The 20,717-nt window shown below is 54.8% G+C and overlaps 1 protein-coding gene across 3 annotated transcripts in view; it reads left to right on the top strand.

Annotated features, from left to right (window-relative positions):
* PARVB (parvin beta) overlaps positions 1-20,717 on the top strand; it is a 96,812-nt gene that overhangs the window by 53,353 nt on the left and 22,742 nt on the right. For all 3 annotated transcript variants that reach the window (XM_055329397.1, XM_055329398.1, XM_055329400.1), the window contains exons 4-7: positions 10,933-11,035; positions 16,198-16,338; positions 17,042-17,157; positions 19,997-20,055. In XM_055329397.1, the coding sequence (XP_055185372.1) occupies positions 10,933-11,035; positions 16,198-16,338; positions 17,042-17,157; positions 19,997-20,055 (419 nt within the window). The remainder of the gene's footprint in view (positions 1-10,932; positions 11,036-16,197; positions 16,339-17,041; positions 17,158-19,996; positions 20,056-20,717) is intronic.

Raw genomic sequence — 20,717 nt, 5'->3', positions numbered from 1 at the left:
GATGCTCCCTCCGCAGACACACGTTCTCCAGCCCTCTCACCCCGGCCCTGTGCTCCATCCACACCCCACCTCCTTGTCCCAGCTGGCTCCCTTCCTCCCTGCCCCTGCCGACACCCCGTGTGGCCTGGAACCGTGCATTTACTCATCTCCTCCCTCTGGAAGGGGGTCCCGCGCAGTAAGCCTCGTCATTCCGCTCCCAGCCGCGTCCCCAGTGCCGGGGGGGACGTGCCCGCACATGGTGGCACGGGTTCCCACTTGCAGGGTGAGCAGTGAATGGGTGAGGGGGCTGGACGGGCAGCAGCAGCATGAGGTTGTGTGTTGGAACCACCTGCGAGGGCATGCGGCTGAGGGACAAGGCAGGTCTTTTCTCCCCACCCCAGACCTACAGAGTTGGGGAGCCTGGGGTAGGGGTTGGGGGGCACCTGTGAATTGGATGCTGACTCAGGTGGTCCCAAAGGTTCCCCCTGTTGGGAACCGGGGGTGTGGGTGGCCAATCTTTGGGTTCCATGCACTTGACCTGCATGATTCTTACTGCTTCTCTGACCCCCTTTCTGCACCGTGGTCTCTCCTTGTCCACACCGCTGGCTTGATCACGTCTGAGGAGGAGGCCTCAGCAAGGGGCACCTGCCAGTGGTTCTTTGCAGAGGTTCTCTGCTCAGAAACGGGGTTTTCAGTGGGAAGTGTGGACCACACGCGAGCCCAAGCAGGTCAGGGGTGAGGTCAGCTGGCACCCCGACCCGCTGGCCACGTCCCAGCCTGGGCACCGAGGGACGATTCTGTGGAAGCACCGTCAGCCCCCTTGTTTTCATGCTCTGCTCTTTATCATCTGCTCCTTTGTTACCTCTTATCTTGGCCCCTGTCCTGTCTCCCTCCCTGTCCTAGACTTAGCACTCCTGCCCCCCTGCCCCAGGACTGTCACCGTTTAAAATATCATGAGCTGCCCTCTGCTTCTTAGAAAAAAAGAACCCTGGCTCCACCTAAGCCAGGCAGGAAGAATGAGGCTGCTCATCCAAAAATTGTCTTTGAGCATCTTTTGTGCATAGCGTGACGTTAAGGGCTGAAGGGGCGAGGTGTACTTGGGGTCACGCTGCCTTGACTCCAGTCCCGGCCCAGATGACGGGGGAGCGCAGCGGTGTTGCGAGGGTGCCGCAGATCACCTGCATGAGTCCCTGTTATCGCCGTCTGGCAGGCGCTGCGGCAGGTGCGGCCTGGGGAGGGCGGGGGGGCCGGGGGTGCAGGGCCAGGCCTGCGACTAGGCTTGGGAGGTGGGCACGTGCGTCCTGAGCGACTTCCCGCACCGTCCTCTCCCTCTGCGCTGGGGTCCCCAGCATCCTCCAGAAGCTCCCTGGACTCCTTATGGGGGAACTACCTGCACGGCCCGGGCAGGCGGCAGCCTCCAGAGGAGATGCTTTATATTTTTAATGATCCTCGAAAGAGAGCGTGGCAGTTGTCATGCCTTCCAGAAGGAAGAGCCAGAGAAAGGCTTGCATGCTTGCAGGCACGCTGGTCAAAGGCGGGCTGCCCATGTCGTTAACCGGGGTACACATTTCTCCCCGTGAGCGGATTTCTCACATCTCATTTCCCAGTTTATTGGACAAGACTCTTCCTGGTTGTTAAGCTCGGTTTGCTTCCTCTCCGTGTCCCCGTGAAGAAAACCGGCTGCAGGAAAATGATCCTCTGGGCGGAAGACGGTGCTGCAGGAGCCCGGGGTGCGTGGCGATGCCCCTGTGATGCCTCCCTGTCCGGCACCCAGCTCCGGCCGGCTTCCCCTCCGCCCGCCCCCCCGGCCTGCAGCCCAGCCCTCCTCAGCGGTTTAAGCGGCAAGGAGCCTGTTTGGAAGTGATTAAAACATGACTGTCATAGCTTTGGGGGAGACAGGCCGCAGATCCTGATTATCGTTCACAAGGAACCAGAGGGAAAGTGATTTTTTTTTTTTATTCTGCTGAAGGCCAGCCTGTGAAACAGCACACGCCAAGGGCATCATTAATGTATGTTCCAGACATTTGCTTGCAGGATTTGGGGTTTGCAAATGAGCACGTCCGGGAAACAGCGACGGGGTGCTATCTTTAAGAAGTCTCGTGTGGAATATTACTCAGCCATTAGAAACGACAAATACCCACCATTTGCTTCAACGTGGATGGAACTGGAGGGTATTATGCTGAGTGAAGTAAGTCAATCGGAGAAGGACAGACATTATATGTTCTCATTCATCTATATATAAATAATAGTGAAAGGGAATATAAGGGAAGGGAGAAGAAATGTGTGGGAAATATCAGAAAGGGAGACAGAACATAAAGAATCCTAACTCTGGGAAACGAACTAGGGATGGTGGAAGGGGAGGAGGGCGGGGGGTGGGGGTGAATGGGTGACGGGCACTGAGGGGGACGCTTGACGGGATGAGCACTGGGTGTTATTCTGTATGTTGGTAAATTGAACACCAATAAAAATTAATTTATTAAAAAAAAAAGTCTCGTGTGGAAACAGGATTAAGATGGACGGGCAGGGACGTAGGATGGTAGTTGCTTTGTGGTGTCCCAGGGGAGGTCACGTCTCGGTGGGGGGACGGCGGCGAAATTGGAGGCCGGATTGCTTTGGCTCCCCGGAGCCGACCCCTGCAACCTGCTGTGGGGAGTGTGATTTTCATCCCTTTTCTGTCCTGTTTTATAATGGATCAGATCAGCGATCGGATGGGATTTTTATTTATTTTATTTTTATTTATTATTTATTTTTAAGTTTTCATTTCTTTGTAGTAGAAACAATGTCAGTTGTATTTTCTGGCAGGACTGAGCTCCAGGCCAGGCAGCCTCTGGGACCAGATGTCTGTGTGCCCAAGAGACCGGCCAGGCCTATAGGCAGCGCTGCTGCAGGTTGCAGGAGCACCTTCCGTGGGTCTGATCCAAATGTAGGCGCTGGGGAATGTGTCATTGAGCGAGACAAAGGTCCAGCCCTTGTGGAGCAGACAGGCCAGCTGGGGAGTTAGGTTTGGTGAACGAACGTATGGTCAGATGGCCACGTGCTTCGATGGAAGCTAAAACAAGAAGCGGGTAGCCACTTCTCCTCTCCCTCTGTTCTAGGTATGGTGGTCAGGGAGGTGGCGTTTGAATGGAGAGCTGTAAGCAAGAATGTTACCATAGAGGCGAGAGCAGGTGCAAAGGTCCTGCGGTATGCACGTGATTGGCATGTGCAAGGACGGCAGTGTGGCAGGAGCCTCGTGGACAAGGGGCATGGTGGTTAGAGATAAGATCAGAGAGGTGGCAGGGTCTGAGACTCCCTAGCAGGGTGGGGACTAGCTCTTTTTAGTAGCTGAGGGAGGACCACATGGGCCTGGCTCCTGTGTCCTCTTGTGTGGACCCTTCCTGCACATGCCCTTCCCAGTAAGCTGCCGTGACACCTTAACTGCCTCACGTGGGGCAGAGATTAGGTCATGTTCATTATCTCCCATGTCCGGGATCGGGACGGGCGGGGGGGCTGCCTGGCATATACTAGGTGCCGCTGGTCATGCTGAGTAGCTGAGTAAATCAGGAAGGAGCCTTTGACACGAGAGTGCTCCAGGGATGGCCACGCGAACATCTGCGCAGATCACCGTGGGTGCCTGGAACTGCCAGCCATGCCACCTCACGAGCCTCACAACAGCCCCGCAGAAGTCGGCGTCCATAGCTGCATCCCAGAGATTAACCGAACGGCCGCCTCATTGAGACAGAATTCGCACCCCGAGCAGATCAGTGGTCATGAGTCTCCTCCCAGAGTCGTGCGACCGTCGCCTCAGTAGATTTTGTTTTTTAAGATTTATTTATTTATTCCTAAGAGACTCAGAGAGAGGCAGAGACACAGGGAGAGGGAGAAGCAGGCTCCCTGTAGGGAGCCCAATGCGGGACTCGCTCCCAGGACCCCGGGGTCGCGCCCTGGGCCAAAGGCAGACGCTCCACCGCTGAGCCATCCAGGTGTCCCAGTCGGTGGCCTTTTGTGGCCTTTTTCTATCCCTTGGCATGATGGAAAGGTTTGTCCGTAACAGGTGTCAGTACTTGGTTCCTTTTTATGGCCGAATACTATTTACTGTATGGAGGGACCTTCATCTGTTGGCGGGTGGACCTCAGCTTGTTTCCGCCTTTTCATGGTCTTGAATAGTGAATATTTAGAACATCTGTGTACGAGATTTTTGCACGGACAGGTGTTTTTAGTTCTCCAGTGCGAACTTGGGCGTGAGATTGTGGGGTCGGAAGATAATTCTCTGTCTCACCTTTTGGGAAACTGCCATGCTGTTCTGCGGAGCAGCTGCACTGTTTTTTTTTTTTTTTTTTTTAAGATTTTATTTATTTATTCCTGAGAGACACACAGAGAGAGGCAGAGACACAGGCAGAGGGAGAAGCAGGCTCCCTGCGGGGAGCTGTACCATTTTACATCCCCTCAGCGACATGAGAAGGGTTCCCAGTGTCCCCACATCCTTGCCGACGCTTGTTATTGCGCATCTTTTTCGTGCTCGCCACCCGAGTTGCCATGACCTGGCATCTCACCGTGGCTTTGATTTGCATTTGCCCAGTTGCTGGTGACGTTGGCCACCTTTTCATGCATCGGGCATGCATGTGCTGCTTTGGAGAAATGTCTCTCCGGCTCTTTTGCCCGTTTTAAAATTGGTTGTCTTTTTATTGTTGAGTCGTAAGAGCGCTTCTCATGTTCTAGATAGAGCCTGTCTCAGAGGATTTAGCAAAATCTTTTCCCATTTGGTGGGCTTCTTACCTTCCTGCTGGTTATCCTGTGAAGGATGAAAGTTTTTAGTGTTAAGTCCAGTTTATCTTTTGTTTCTTTTTGTGGTTTGTGCTTTTGGTGTCCTAGCCAAGCAATCTCTGTGTCTGTCCTTACACCAGCGCCACGTGTTTTTATTCCCTTAGCTTTTTGGTTACGTTTGAAACCAGGAAGTGTGAGTTCTCCGAGTCTTTTCTTCTTCTTTGAGATTGTTTTGGCTATTTGGGAGCCCTTGGGTTTCCATATGCGTTTTAGGATCTGCTTGTCAATTTCTGCAAAGAAACCATCTGGACGGTGATTTTTTTAAAAGGGTATTTATTATTACTTTTTCTAACTACCACAGCAGCATATACTGCTGAAAACCTGGGAGACAAAAATCAAACAGAAGGCAGAGGTAATTTGGTTTTATTTGTGTCCCTTCGGGCTCTGTCTTTTGTGTATATAGCTTTCCCTACACAAGATTTGGCATCATTCCATGGTAGTAAATGCTTAGGGACACATTTGGATTAGTACCTCAGCAGAAACTTCTGGAACTGGAATTGCTGGGTCACACATGATGCACACAGAGATAGGAATTGATTTGTTATCCTTTTTTCTTTTTAATTTTTCTTTTGACTTGTTTTCTTTTTAATGGAGACTCTGAGGACCAGAGAGGTTAAGCGACTGGCTTGGGGGCACACAGCTAAAACGCAGGGGGAGCCGGACCTCAAGTACGGGCCCTAGGTCTTGTGGGTGGTGGTAGTGGTGCTTGCATAGGAGGCTGATGCTTGAAAGTTGTGGTAGCCAATGCCCTTCGGATTAGGTTCTGTTGATGTGTGATTAATTATCAATTCAGCTTCTTAAAGCAACCTCCGTTTATTGGCGCGCTCCGTTTAGAGTTCTGCAGGTCAGAGGTCCAGCGTGGTGTGGCTGGGTTCTCTGCTCGGGGTGTCCCCAGCTGATTTCTTTTCTGGAGGCTCTGGGGAAGAATCAGCTCTCTGCCCCTCGAGGCCCCTTCTCTCCAGGTGGGTCTGCTGCCTTCAGAGCCAGCAGCGGAGACTCTCCCCCTTGCTTCCCCTCTCTTGGCCTGTGGTCCCTAACCTCTAGGTCCAGATTCAAAGGGCTCATGTACGTAGGTCAGGCCCACCTGAATAATCTTTCTTTCTTGAGGTCAAGTGGGTCCTGGAACAGCCTAATCGTGAGATGCAAACCATTGTCTTCACGGTCCCAAGGGTGACAGGGACTTGCGCATAGCAGGCTGGGATAGTAGGGGGTGTTTTAAAATTCTGCCTACAAAGTCATTTAAGCTATTAGCCAAAAATTAGAGACAACATGAGGAACGTGATTAGTCGTCACTTACCTGGTATTTAGGATATTTTTAGGGCTCGGGGCTTTGCTGAGTGCTGTGGGGAATTTGAAGTAGCAGGTGCCATCCCTGGCCTCAGGGAGCGCTCAGTCTGCCTGTGGGGAGGTCCAGGATCAGCCCCTTGTGGCTGCTGTGAAGTGAGGGGTGGCCCCGGGGCAGGTGAGAAGGTGCAGGAGCCAAAGATCTGCATCTAAACAAGAGGCTGGCAGCAGGACAGGCTGGGAGGATTGTGGGAACTTGGTAGGGAAAGACTGGCCAGAGAGGGGATCCAGGTCAGGGAAGGCTCTGAGGCCAAGAATGGGTGTTAGGGTTGCCCTGCCTCGTGTCCCCGCGCTCATTTTTATCTCTGAAGTTTAAATAACACACTTTGCAAAAAATACACATCAGTAAAAATCTCATTAAGTGGCCAGAACAGGCCCCCACGGAGGGGCATAGCCACAGGGGTCTCAGTTCTGTGGCTGTGGGAGTGGGTTCGGGGACCAGGTGGTGGGTCTGCCTTGGAGATCCACAGTGGGGGGCATTCCAGGTCTCTGGGTCTCAGGGGAGAAGCATCCCATCCTCGGTCCTGAGAGAGCTTGGTACGTGGAATCGTGCCTGGACTCTCAGCAGCGCAGTGAGGAGGTGGTTCTCTGTGGGCGCTCGGGCCCTCTGACCTGCCTGCTCCAGGTTTACCTCCTGCACGCCTCCCCTTTCCTGAGACGTCAGATGCGCAGGTTCGAGCCTCCATGGCCCGGATTTTGCCCTTCCCCTGCTCAGGCTCATAACTCATCCCTGCCCATCTCCCGGCTAGAGCGTCGACTTCTGGGGGTCGGGGACACCTTTGCCACCCACAGCCTGGCACGAGGACGGTGCTTAGCAATAGCTGGTTAGTGTAATACTGTCACTTGGCCCCAATAATCGCTGTAAAATTGCTGATAAAAGGGCAACAGTAGAGCTTTGTGGGATTAAGGGATCCAGGATGAGGGCATTCCTGCCAGGAGCCAGGTTGCTGGTGGCCAGGGGGAGGCAGGTGTGGGGCAGGCCTTCCTGTGATCCCTGAATCCAACCCTGCAACCGTGTAACCGGGGCCCCTGCAGGGTGCATGATGGGGTCCGATGGCTCAGTGAGTCTCTGCCTCACCCCATGGAGGTTGGGGCAGGAGGGGCCAGATATCCTCCCAGCTCCAGATGCTCCCAGCTGCTTCTAGACCTTTCCCTCCTGCTTGTACTGTCGACTGTCTCCCCCTGTTTGTTCTCTTCTTCCTCCCTGGTGCCTCCAGCCCACGGCACAGGTCTCCCTCTGGCCTTCTCACATCATTCCAGGGACCTCAGCACCATGGAGACGCCCCATGCACCTGCCCAGCTGCTCCCCACCTCCCTCCATCTCTTGGTCTGGGTGCATCCCTGTCCCACTGGTACCCACAGTCACTCTCCTCATCCGCTGCCCCAAGTGACTTCACAGCCGCTGCCCTCGAGGACAGGTGGACGTCCGGGGCTGGCATCGCCCTCCCCCGGTCCTCCTGCCCCAGCTCCCCGACCTGGCACCTCCCTGCTGGTCCTAGGTGGCCTTGAGGTTCATCCCCATCCTCCTTCCTATCTCTGCTCAGATGTCACCTGCTCTGAGACGCCCCCTGACCTCCTGGTCCCTGATGGCCACTATACCCTCTCTATCCCCAAACCCTTAGTTTTTCCCATAGACTTGATTTTCCAAATGGTTTTAAATTTATAGAAAAATAGCAGAAGAGAGTACAGAGAGTTCCCGTCCACCCACACCTCATTTCCTCTGTTAATATCTTATATCAACATGGCACATTTATTCAGTATTAATATATTGTTGTTAACTAACATCCACCTTTTATTCAGATTTCCTTGTTTTTTTTCCCTTCTGTCCTTCATCCGGCTCAGGACCCCATCTAGATCCCACATTACTGTGCGCTGTCCTGTCTCCTTAGCCCCTCTGGGCTCTGGCACTTTCTTAGACTTTCCTTGTTTGTGATGACCTTGCCTGTTTTGACGAGTATTGATCAGGAATTTCATAGAATACCCCTCTGTGGGAATTTGTCTGCTGTTTTTCTCCACATTAGAGTAAGGTAACAGGCTTTAGGAGGAACACCAGAGAGATGAAGGGTCCTTCTTACCCCATCCTATCAGGTCTGGGCACGCGCCGTCCATAGGACCCATCGCTGTTGGCGTCGACCATCATCGCCTGGCTCAGTGTCTCTGTCAGGCGTCTCCACTGTACCTTGCCTTGTTTTTCTCTATAACATTGATCATGAAAAAAAGAAAAAAAACAACATTGATCACGGTCTGAAAGTGGGTATATTTGTTTATCTTTTCATGTCGGGTTAGAATGTAAGAACAGAGGCCCCATCTGTCTCGTTTTTCACAGAGCCTGGCGCATAGTGGGTGCTCAGTCAATTCATCAATCAACTTGGTGGCTGTTTACAGAGTGCCAGCGCCAGGCAGTGAGCCCCGAGGGCTGGGGACGGCGGAGCCACTGGTGCCATAATTCCCACCCTCAGAGAGCTTTGGGTCCAGTGGGGGAGCTCATTACAAGGAAAGATGTGTTCCCATTGTCCATGTGAACAGGGTCAGGGAAATGATGCGTGAGTGTGGTGAGAGGGTGTTGGGGCATGTGGCCTGGGTGGGGCGGGGTGGTCAGAGAATGATACAGAAGCTTGAGATCTGAAGGATGTGTGAGAGCTGGCCAGGCGGTTTAGGTTGGAAGGAATGGCACATGCCAAGGTCCTGAGGCAGAGAGGAGCATAGGGGTATGTGAAGAGCCCCAGCAAGGCAGCAAGACGCTCAGTTGGAAGTGGCATTGGTTCAGGGGGTGGTTCAGTTCAGGGAGGTCAGAGAGAGGAGGGCACAGCTGGCTGAGCCGTGGAGGAGAGTGCTAGGAGGCAGGAGGGGAGGCAGCTCAGCTGGGGGCTGAAGATGTGGTCATGTCCTGGCCCTGGGATTGAGGTCCAGCTGCTAGACCCCCAGGCCAGGCCCTGAACCCAGGCGGCTGGCCCTGGGGACGGGGAGGGAGGGACAGTGTGGGAGCGCTGGCTCCGTCTTGCTGATCTTTCAGGATGACTTTGTCGAAACCTAATGCCATAGGGCTGCTCACACTTTTTTTCTTCCTCCAGACCTGCCTTTAATTTATGTTTACCTCTATTCTTCTTGGGATTGTGGGTCTGATTTAATATTTTTGAGTTAGTGGGGAAATAGAAGATGCTTCACAGAAACTTGCTCTGTGGCCGATTTTGCAGGTTGCATCTATTGCAGAGAGTGACAGAGAACAGTGTATCGGACTGGTGCCCTTTTGTTCATCTATGAGGGGCAGTAGACCCCCCACTTCCGTGAGGTTATTGAGACCAATTAGGTGGTTGTATCAGCTTTGCCTGCACAGGAGAATCCTATGCTATTTTGATCACGTCCATTCAGGTGTCCATTTTATTTCGTGGAGAAGTGCCTTGGAGCAGGCCTGGCCGATCGGGGTGCTGTTTTCTCCATGGCTATTTTCACAAGTGAAGCCGTCTCCTTTTATAACATGTTGCTGGTTATAAGAGAATGGAGACCTTGTCAAGAAAAGTCTCCAGCGGAAGGCTTTTGGCCTACAGAAACGAGCGCGCGTCCATGTGAACACTGGGGTGCCCACTTTCACAGTGGTCTGACTCCCCAAAGCCGAAAAGTGGCAACGGCCCAGATGCCCATCAGCTGGCAGGTGGATCCGTGAAACGCAATAGATCCATATGCCTGGATATCATCCCGCCGCAGGAAGGAAAGATGGACCGATGCATGTTTTCCGCGTGGATGAGCTTTGAACACTTCATGCCCAGTGACAGAAGCCAGACAGAGAAGATCGCATGTCAGGTGCAATAGAATTGATATGAATTTATATGAAATGCCGTTTGCATGAAATTGCATTTTTTTACAAGATTTTATTTATTTATTCATGAGAGACTGAAGGAGGGAGGGGGAGAGAGAGAGAGAGAGAGAGAGAGAGAGAGAGAGGCAGAGACAGGCAGAGGGAGAAGCAGGCTCCATGCAGGGAGCCCGACGCAGGACTTGATCGCAGGACCCCGGGATCATGCCTTGAGCCGAAGGCAGACTCTCAACCGCTGAGCCACCCAGGTGTCCCTGAAATTGCATTTATATGAATTCATCCAGAATAGGCTAATCTGCAGATTGCGAACATAGCTGTGTGGTGGGAGGAACTGGGGAGGGGGAGTGGGGGCGCCTGCTACTGGGTATGGGTTTCTTTTGGGGAGATGAGGCTGTTCTCCAGTTGATTGTGGCATCAGGAGCACGATTGGGTGAAGACGAAAAACCACCAAATTGCACACTTTAAAGGCTGAATCATATAGTATGTTAATTCTATTTTGATAAAGCTGTTGACAAGAATAGGAGCTCGGAGCTTGTGTAATGGGCCATAGGGGACCGCCTTCTCTCCACAGCTCTAGGCTCAAGTGATACGAGCTGCTTTGGTGCAGATCCTATGGGAGGGGAGGGATGGACGTTTTATGGTCCACCTGTCCTGCCTCGGGCCACACGGGACAGTGCTGTTACTATTACTCATGTAACCCCCTCTCCGAGGCACAGTGAACAAGCATCATCATTTCCTTTTCCCGATTGTGTCCCCCTCTACCCAAGTTCCCACCAGGAGGATGCCTGGGTCACTGTGGTGGCTGTCCCCTTCCTGTCCTCTCATGATGTCCCAGGGGAAGTCCGGTAACCCAGGGTGCATCTTTCCCTTCCTGTCTGTCTGCTGTGCCAGGGCACGTCTCGGGGTCCAGCAGTGTTCAGGTCCTGGGCTTGCTCTGGCCCTTGCCCTGGTCTGCATGGTGTGGCCAGTGAGGCTGTAATGCTACTTGTCCCCAGGTTCTCATCGACTGGATCAATGACGTCCTGGTGGAGGAGAGGATCATTGTGAAGCAGCTGGAGGAGGACCTTTACGATGGCCAGGTGCTTCAGAAGCTCTTGGGTGAGTCCACGGGCGTCCCCAGCAAAAGGCTGCAGTGGGGTCATCCTGGGGAGGAGCCACTCAATGCTCTGCATGGTGGCATGGGTCAAACGTCCCGAGGGTCGCCTTAGAGCTGCCTCCCTGAGACCATGCTCCCAGAGGGTGGCTCCTGGGTTGCAGCAGGCCATGCCCAACTTCCAGAACTGTCCCATGGGAATGGGGAGATGGGGCAAGAACGGTGCCTCTTCCTCCATGGGTCAGCCCTCCTGCCTCATGTAACTCGCCCTGAAAGATATGCGATTGGTGATGGTGGCCCACCTGTCATGCCCTCACTCAGCCTGTCCCCACAAAATACATTTGGAGGGAAAAAGTTGTGTTTGTCTTGGTTATTCGAAGATTCACCTTGTGGTAGGTGTGGATCTGGGCTCTGGGGGTGCAGTGGTAACCAGAGGGAGGGTGACCCCCTCACCCACCTGACCCCCCCACATTCTGGCAGAGGGAAGAACGAGAAATGTCACAGGACACAGATAGATGCTCGGAGAGAGTGGCACGCGCTAGGAAGGAAGCCAGAGGGTCCTGGGATGGAGAGGGTCTGGGCGGTGGGGGCGGCCCCTCTGGCAGGGGACATCTGAGCAGATGTCTGCACCACTGCCAGCCTCAAAAGAACAGTCCAGGCCAAGACTCTGGAGTGAGAAGAGTCTGTCGTGTTTCAAGACCAGTGAAAGGAGGCTGCAGGAGGTGGGGGAGAGGTGGCGGGGGCTGCCGGACGAGGCTGGGAAGACGGACGAGAGGCCAGGTCACATCCAGCCCTAGTAGACGAAGCCCTTTATTCCAAGTGACAGGGAGCCACTAGAGGTTTTGAGCAGGGCCGTGACATGATTGGAGCCACGCATTTTAAAAAGTCACCCGGGCATCAGGGTACAGAAGGGAGGGGTCGGGAGTAGGCGCTGAGATCATTCAGGAGGCTGTTGTAGCAGCCCGGGCCTCAGATGAAGCGGCTCAGACCTGGGCAGCGGTGCATACCCGGGAGAGATCTTGGGGGTTGGAGCTGCCAGAGGACTCAAAGCTGACAGCCAGGTTTGTGGCCGGAGAGCCGGGGAACCAGGAGCCCCTTGGGAGGAGCGAGGGGGGTGGGGAACGAGGAGGTGGGTATTACAGCAGCTGGGGCCCTTTCAACCCGAGTCAGGGGCCGGGTGAGGGTGGAGCTCGGCAGCACAGAGGTGAAGTTCAACGCCACGGTACCCGGTAGCCTCACCTGGACAGGGTGTTCCAGGTTCGTTATTTGGCCGAATGCTGAATGGCCAAGGATTTCTGAGCGTTTAGCTGAGCCAGGAATCCCCACCTTAGAATGACTTCCATGGTACAGGAATAAATCTGAAATGATATCAGGATTGTTAATGATCATCACGACTTTATTAATTGATAATGTCCAGGTTGAATCATCCTATTGTACACCTGAAACGAATACAATAGCTGTACGCCAAGTACACGTGATCAAAAACAGTATCGGTCAGAGTCACGATGTTTGAGGTGGTTGGTGGGTCACTCCCAGGGTCATCCTCAGCCCTGTCGGGGGCTGGGTTGCCCTCAGGATCGTTAAACTGGACAATCAGGGTGACAGACCTAGAGAAGGGGCGGGGAGCAGCCTGAAGCTCAGGATCCGCCAGCAAGGACTGCTCTGATGGCAGAGCTGCCCGGGTGACCAGCTGTCTTCCTTGCCTGAGGTGGAGACTCAGCTCCCCTTCGGCTCTTGGACTTGAAGAGTTGGCTGTGGGTGACGCTGCTGACTTATTAAAACGGCCCCTCTAGCGAGTGGCTTGCTCACTTCCCGAGGGAGACGCTTCCTAGCATTTTCAAAAGCAAACCTAAGAGCGCAGCACATGCTTAAATGTTTTCCTTCTGATGCTTTTGCACGCACATGTGGCTTGCTTCATTCACCCCATTGCTTGGGGAAAAGAAAATCGTGTTCCAAGCCTGAGTTCTAGCAAGTGTCATGGGGGGGCAGTGCTTGGCACCCCGTCACCGGATCACAGGACAGGCTCTGAATTTGCCTGTAAACGCTGCTGGCGCCTCCCAGGTGCCGGGTGGCAGGGGCATCTTTAGAGCAGGTAGGAGCTAAGAATTCGTGCCCCTCAAGGCACATCCTTTTGGTCCCCTCTTCAGCTGGCCCCGGCACATGCCATGCTTGCTCTGAAGCAGATGTGGTTGCCAGTCGTGCTGTGTGGGCTGTCACCCGCAGAGTGTCACATGAGGCTGCCTCTGGCTCGGGCAGCGTCTGTATCACGGAGCAGCTGCCTCCCATCCCGTGTGGATCCTAAATCTCTCGTATGTCAAGTGGTTTGACATCCTCCGCGGTTTGAGGAGAACAGTGGAGGAGGGTATTTGGATCTTAGTAGAAAATCGGCGTGCCTTGCCTGGTTGCGTCACTGCTGGTGTCTCTCTGCTGACACCGGACGCGGCAGTGACCTGTGTGATCGCACGTCCTCGAGCCCAGGGTTACCAGGAATGACACCCACGTAGGCAGTCTGCTCTTCACTGCCTCCAGAAGCAGAAGCCAAAGCCAAAAGAGGCAATCGTGGCTGAGTGCCAAGGCCGAAGCTGGCTCCTGTGCATCTAGAGAGAGGAGAGGTCTGCGGCCCGGGCCCTGGGTGGTCAGCAAGGGGTCCGAGGAGGAGGAGCCAGTGAAGGAGCCTGAAGGGTCCAGCCGCAAGAGGGAGGAGGCACCAGGGGAGCGCTGCGCTCCGGAGGGTAGAGCAAGGGCGTTCCAAGGATGCGGGGGTGAGGGGGTGAGGACACAGAGTGGACCTGTGGATTTGGCCACGTGAGATCGCCAGGTGCGGGTCACCAGCAGGACCCCGGGTGTGTCCCTCTTCTTGAGAGCAGGCTCTGGAAGCAGCTGCCGACTGCCACGCGGCAGGTTTCCATGGGTGTAACTCTTCCGCAAGGTGGACCATTGGGCCGAGGGCGGATACCCACGCTGGGGTCCTTGGGGGCTCCTGGGCTGGCTGTCGTCCTGCTTCTAACTCCTGGCACTCCCTTCTCCTTGCAGAAGGCAGGCCTGTCCCTGCACGAGGAGTGTTCACAGCTCCCCCATTTGGCCTCCCCGTGTTTGCCCTACACATCTGAGAACCCCCCCCCCCCACCTTCCTGTCCCTTTCTGTGTGGTGAAGGCAGGTGAGGCCAGAGCCAAGCCGGCAAAGCCCTGAGCCGCCCCCACAGCCCATCCGTAGGCAGAGAGACGCCTGGTGATGTGGGCAGCGGCTGTTTTATTCTTTCCCGCATGGCAAAGCCATTGGGGCCAGCCCCAGGCAGCACCCAGGCACAACCAGCTTCCCCGGTTCCTGTCATGGGCTGAATTGTGTTGTCTGCGCCCCTCCTAGAATTCATAAGTCAAAATCCTAATCCCTAGGACCTCAGCCTGTGACTGTATTTGGAGACCGGGACTTTCTAGAAGTCAGTAAGTTAAAATGAGGTTGTTGGGGCTGGGCCCTAAACCCATATGGCTGGTGTCCTTTTAAGAAGAGGGGATCAAGACACAGACTCACACAGGGTGGAGATGGCCTTCTGCAGGCCAAGGAGAGAGGCCTGGGGAGACGCCAGCCCTGCACCCCCGCCCCCCCCCCCCCCATCCTCCATCCTCCAGGATCCAGAGCAAGTACATTTGCATTGTTTATGCCCCGGGTCTGTGGTGCTGTGTGACCGCAGCCCTAACAGCCTGATACAGTTGCCCGCCTTCTCCATCACTCCTCCTCCTCCAGACACCACGGCCACATTCAGGCCCCAGGGTCTGCAGGGTTGGCCAGTGGCTGGGACAGCAGAGGTGTGCCGGGCTCCCCGGCTCCCTGCGCCCCGTGAGCGAGGCTCTCCGACCACCTGGCTCTGAAACCCGCCCCTTCCTTCCCCAGGATGTCCCCGCTCCTGCCCTTAACACCTGGGGGACCTGCTATGTATTTTCAGGGTGTTCATATGGAACAGCTGTGGCTTATCCAGCTAAGACCTATTAGAGGCAGAGGGGCCATCAAAATACATAATCGGGAACCACTTCCAGCCCCTGCAGGATGCATGTGGTGGAGCTGCTTTGTTTTGCTTCTAGCATTCACGGCTGCCGACCTGATGTTAGCGAGGTGGGGCTGCCTCTCCACTGCGGAGCCCCTTGTCTGTGCTGCGTGCAGCCCCAGGCTAGCACCTGGCACACAAAAGGTGCTGGTATAACTTTTTGGTGAGCTGAGGGAGGGAGGGAGCGAGCATCTCAAACCCCACAGGCATTGCCCTATAATGATCTTATCCTGGAGGGACCATAAGAACTGCTTGCTCTTGTTCTAATTGAGGGAGGGGAGGACGCTCAGAGAGAATGCTGAATTAGCAGGTCTCCAGAGAAAAGGCCGCACACACAGTTTTGCTGAGGCCCACTTGCAAAATGGGAGCCCCCCCTCCCCGTGACCAGCCTGGATCCCACTGCTTTTACGCTGTTGCTCCCGTCCATGCCTCGGCTAGCAGCTGGCTCCCCGCTCGAAGCCGATTGGGCTCTGTGCCCAGCACCTCGGTCACCCTCCCGGGGAACAGGTCACCCTGTTCTGTGACACTTGCTGTTGCTTTGCCGAGGAGACCCATCAGGAGACACCCGTCTTAGAGCCGGTGGGGGGCCCGCATGGCAGGGTCGAGGCCAGGCTCAGGGTCAGTCGCTGGGTCTGGAGCAGATGTGGCAGTTCCTGTCTGGTTCCTCCAAGTGGCTCTGGGCCCACTCTGGATGATAAAGTCCTGGCAACGTCTGCGAACATCTTGCCATCCTTACCGCGGTGTCCAATTGTTAGAGCAACAAGAGTGGGGCCGTCTCTGTCCCCATCCCTGCGAGTCACTTCCCTGCCTCTCAGCTGCACCTTGACTCATTTTTTCCATGTCATGTGCACAGGATGTTCCCAAGTGGGACACCTCTAGTTCTGCCCTCGGACTCTGCACCCCCTTTTGCACTGGAGGACATTCCCAAGGAACATGCAGGACGAGGAAGCTGGGAGTTCCATGGCTCCCCATCCTGACATCGCCCTGCTGCTATGCGATGCTCTGCTCCACCCGAGGCAGGTGGGGGAGTGGCCCCCTTGCGGTCAGCTGGCCAGGCGACCCTGAGACCCTCTGGTACCTGATGCCTCCTGATGCCTCGCATCTTGCTTGTGTCCTTTTCATTGCAGAAAAGCTGGCCGACTGCAAGCTGAACGTGGCCGAGGTGACACAGTCTAAGATAGGCCAGAAGCAGAAGCTGCAGACGGTGCTGGAAGCGGTACACGGCCTGCTGCGGCCCCACAGCTGGGCGCTCCAGTGGACCGTGGACTGTGAGTAGTGTCCCCGAGTGTGTCCCCTTAGCTTTCTGTGCTGTCACTCATCGTGGCATCTGGGCTTGCGTTCCCACTGCTGCTCTGTGAGAGGCATCTAGGACAGGACAGAGCCAGTGTCCCCACTCTTGGGAGTTAGCTCCTGAGTCACACCTGTCATTGCCTTTTTTTCAGAGAGGAGGGGAGCTGTTTCTGGTTGGGTGGCTCGGGGGGGCCCCCAGAGGAAGGAGGGAAAAGACACCACCCAGGTGACCCTTTCAAAATGCTGTGTTTTTTTTAAAAAAATTATTTTATTTATTTATGAGAGACAGAGAGAGAGGGAGAGACAGGCAAAGGGATAAGCAGGCTCTCTATGGGGAGCCCGATATGGGACTCGATCCTGGACCCCGGGATCACTCCCTGAGTCAAAGGCAGATGCTCAACTGCTGAGCCACCCAGGTGTCCCCAAATGCTATGCTTCTGAAAGTGGTTGCAGAGGTCACCGTAAAGCCAATAGGAAGGAAAAAATTAGAAAAAAGTACGTAAGGTGCTCATCGTCATCATTTTTTCCGTGGTCCGTGCTTTTTTTTTTTTTTTCCTTTTCCTCATGGTTTTTTTCTGTGGTCTCATTTAGACACAGTGTCTTTATTGCCTTTTGGATGTGGGCTCGGGGTTCCCGCATAATCTGACCTAAAGCAGCTCCCTTCTTGCCTCCCCTGACAAGCTATTCACGGGAAGAACCTGGTGGCCATCCTGCATCTCCTCGTGGCCCTGGCCATGCACTTCCGGGCCCCGATCCGTCTCCCCGAGCATGTGTCTGTGCAAGTGGTGGTCGTACGGGTGAGTTTGGGGCGACGGACTTGCCCGTGACGCTATGGGAGGGGTATCGGGACGCCTTGGCTCCTGTGGATGGATTCCTTGCTGCTGTCTCCTCCCTGCCCCCCCCAAAAAGAGGCTACCTTCTCCTTCCCCCCTCTTGACAAAATGTGTGTCTCACCCTGGCTTGGAGACAAATGATTGGAGCTCAAACAATGGCACTGATTTGGAGAGAGACAGATTCAAAGGCATGAGCGTATTGAGGTTTAATTTTCCAGATTTTTTTTTTAAAGAACATTCATTTCTCTCCAAAACCAAGTAGTTGGAATTCAGTTCTCTTGAATGAGCTTATTACTCACCGGAGAGGGTTGAGACCAGCGGTATGAAATAGATACCCCAATTAAAGCTCCTCTGCATCTGCTCTGCATTATATCCATCATTCCCCGCGATCTCTCTCTTACGGTCATTTCTTTCACTTCACTTGGAGAAATGTAACTGGGAGCTAGGGTCCTTCTGACAGAGGCGGAGCAGCCTTTCCCGCTGTTGTGTCGCCTGCATCAGAGGGGACAGACCCTGCCCTGGGTCCATGTTTGTGGTCTTGTCCAGTAAATGTGTGGGAAGCACGTACTGTGTCCCTGGCACTGCGCACTGGCTATCGGGGACACTAAACGGGGAGAAGACTCGGGTTGCAAAAGCACCGCTTCTCCTGCCAGACGGATGAGGTTATGCTCGGAACCTGGATGTCTGTGTGTCTGTACTTGCGTACGTACTGCGTATATACTTGTATAGATAAGTATATATACTGTGTATACTTGCAATATCCAACTCCATGCTTTCCCTGCGCTCTCTGGGGCTACAAGGCTCTGGCTGGTCCTGATTTTCCAAAGCCGTCTCCCGTCTGACCCCTCCATTACCCGGGGAGCTTGGTCGTGACCTGGATGGGTGGTGAGGTGGGGGGTGGGGGTGGGGGAAGGAATGCCCCTTCCGGGCATCAGGCCAGGGTTACCCGCTGCTATCTGGCCCTGCCTGCTTCCTAAGGATGGATGTTTGTGGTCAGTGGTGATGGGATCGGGGACCATTCCTGCTGCCTGAGTCCTGGATGCTTGCTCGAGGCGGCCAGCCGAGAAAGGCTTCCCAAGGACACGTGGGCATGTGGTTCCCAAACCCGTGTCCGTCAGACACGGGGCCCCATGAACTCCGTACAGCTCGGTAATCAAGGTATTTCCTTTCAGGCCTGCACTTTGGTCCAAGAAAATCTTTTGGGTTTTTCAAAAAGTTTTACTGACTCGGGCAAGCACTTGCTGGCGCCTCCTGCCTGACCGGGGTTATGGGAGGATTCTTTGGGCCGCACCCAAAGGCGCAGGAATCAGGGAAAGGAGGTCCCGGGAACTGGCTGGCCTCTGGCCCCAGAAGTCCAGGGCCTGATCCTCCATGTCCGGTGATCTGGCCAGAGATGGGAGATGCAGGGAATCTGGGGGTCCGTGGAGGGAAGCAATGGGGGGACGGGCCTTGTTTGCTACCTAGCAGCATGGCCTTGGGAGATCGCTTGATTTCTGAGTTGCAGTGATTTCCCAGTGACCTGAGACGATGCTATAAACCTCAGAAATACTCAGTTTCATGTGTCCAGTACCTAGCCCTGGGCCTGGCCTCTAGTAGGTGCCTAATGTCGGATACGTAAGTGAGTGGGCTGTCCCCGGCCCTCCCTCGGTGGGCTCTCCTGGGGATCCGAGTGAGGCCGAGAGGCCGCGGATGGCCGTCCAGGGCAGGTGGTTGCTCTGCATCTGCAAGAACCAGCTGTGAGAATTCCCCGGAGGCCGACCTCAGGAAGGGTTGGGGAGCTCAGATCTCGAGAGGCATCCATGGTGGGTGGCCCAGCAGGAAGTGAGTTCCCCATTTCTTGAGGGGTTCAAGCCGGGGCTTGCAGTGGGGGGGTTAGCTGGCTGCCAAGCTCCACCCTGAGGTCCGCGGATGTCCAGGCTGCCCCGTAGCCCCCATCCCCGCCCATGGCTGCCTCTTCACACCTGTGGGGCCTCCGGAGAAGTCTAGCACACACAATCTTCCATCCCGGGCTGCTGTAACAAAATACCACAACCTGTGTGTTTAAAACAACAGACATTATTCTCTCACGGGTACGGAGGCCAGGAGTCCTCTAAGCGAGGAGCTGGCTGGGCCACACGCCCTCCGAAGCCTCCAGGGGGGATCCTTCCAGCTTCTGCATTCCTGGCCTCGTAGACTCGTCCCTCCAGGCTCTGCCTCTGTTGTCACTCAGCCTCTTCCCTCTCTGCCAGTGTGTCTGGGTCTCTGTTTTCACTTAGAAAGACTCTGGTCATGCTGGATTTAGGACCTCCCCTAGTCCGCTGTGGCCTCATCTTCAGCTGTATCTGCAAACACCCTGTTTCCCAATGAGGTCACCTTCTGAGGTTCGGAATGGGCATGACTTCCAGGGGGTCCACCGTGCTCAACCAAGTGCACACGTTCTTGCACTGGATGCTTCCTGATGTCTGTGGGTTCCCTGTGCGCCTTTCCTCTCCCAGCTGCATGGCGCAGGGGATCCCTTTGGGAGTTGGGGTGTTTCTCCTGGGACACCCGTGCCCCCCCACACCAGCTGCCAGCTCTCAGAACCACGTGGAGAGCCAGCAGGCAGGTGGCGGGGAGGGGGCAGCTTCTAGCCTCCCAAAGGGTCACCCATGGGGTCACCTGCAGTCTGCCCTGGGTGGGTGTGGCTTGGGTGCTGTCCCTAAGGTGGCCTGGCTCCAGGGCCATCCGCACACAGCTCAGCTACCCCATCCGTGCTGTTCCTCCTCCGGTCCCCTCAGCCTGCATGCGTGCTTGTATACTTACTTGTCCGTTTTGGGGTTTGCAGAAGCGGGAAGGCCTGCTGCATTCCAGCCATGTCACAGAAGAGCTGACCACAACGACAGAGTAAGTGCACCTGCTGCCCTGGCCTCAGGCCCTGACCCAGCCTGGGACCCGCATGGGTGCAGGGGGGCTGATCTCTGGTGCAACGTCCCTCAACCTGAGGATGAGATTTTCACGCGAGGGCTGTCCTAGCTTTACGACCTGCATGCACTTTCTTCAAAGGTCTTTTTTTTTTCCTTTTTCATGAGGAAGGGCAAGGTAGCAGTTTGGTTCCGTATGTAAACGACTAATTCTCCCAAATGGAAAAGTAAACAAACTACGGGCAGCAAAGGAATTAGAACTTAACTTAGGCTTCCCGGTATCTTTTCTGGAATAACACAGAGAATGGTCAGCGAGTAAAAATATAACCGATCCCCTTCTGAGTCTCTTACAAGGAAGAAAAGGGTAAGCGGAAGGGAAAACTTGAGCTTTTGTAGGGCAGGTATGCTAGTGTCTTCAAGGTCTGCTGTGAGAACAGTTATTCTCCAAAGCCTTTGGACTTTTTTTTTTTTTTAAGATTTTTATTTCAGAGAGAGGGAGAGAGCATGAGCAGTGGGCGGACAGAGGCAGAGGGAGAAGCAGACTCCCTGCTGAGCAGGAGGCCCGACATAGGGCCCCATCCCAGGACCCCGGGATCATGACCTGAGCCGAAGGCAGACGCTCAGCTGACTGAGCCACCCAGGCGC

The sequence above is a fragment of the Nyctereutes procyonoides genome, unplaced genomic scaffold, assembly GCF_905146905.1.
Source record: "Nyctereutes procyonoides isolate TBG_1078 unplaced genomic scaffold, NYPRO_anot_genome, whole genome shotgun sequence".
NCBI classification, from domain to species: Eukaryota; Metazoa; Chordata; class Mammalia; order Carnivora; family Canidae; genus Nyctereutes; species Nyctereutes procyonoides.
The sequence above is the reverse complement of the archived record's forward strand: the minus strand, read 5'-3'. Positions and strand labels throughout refer to the sequence as shown.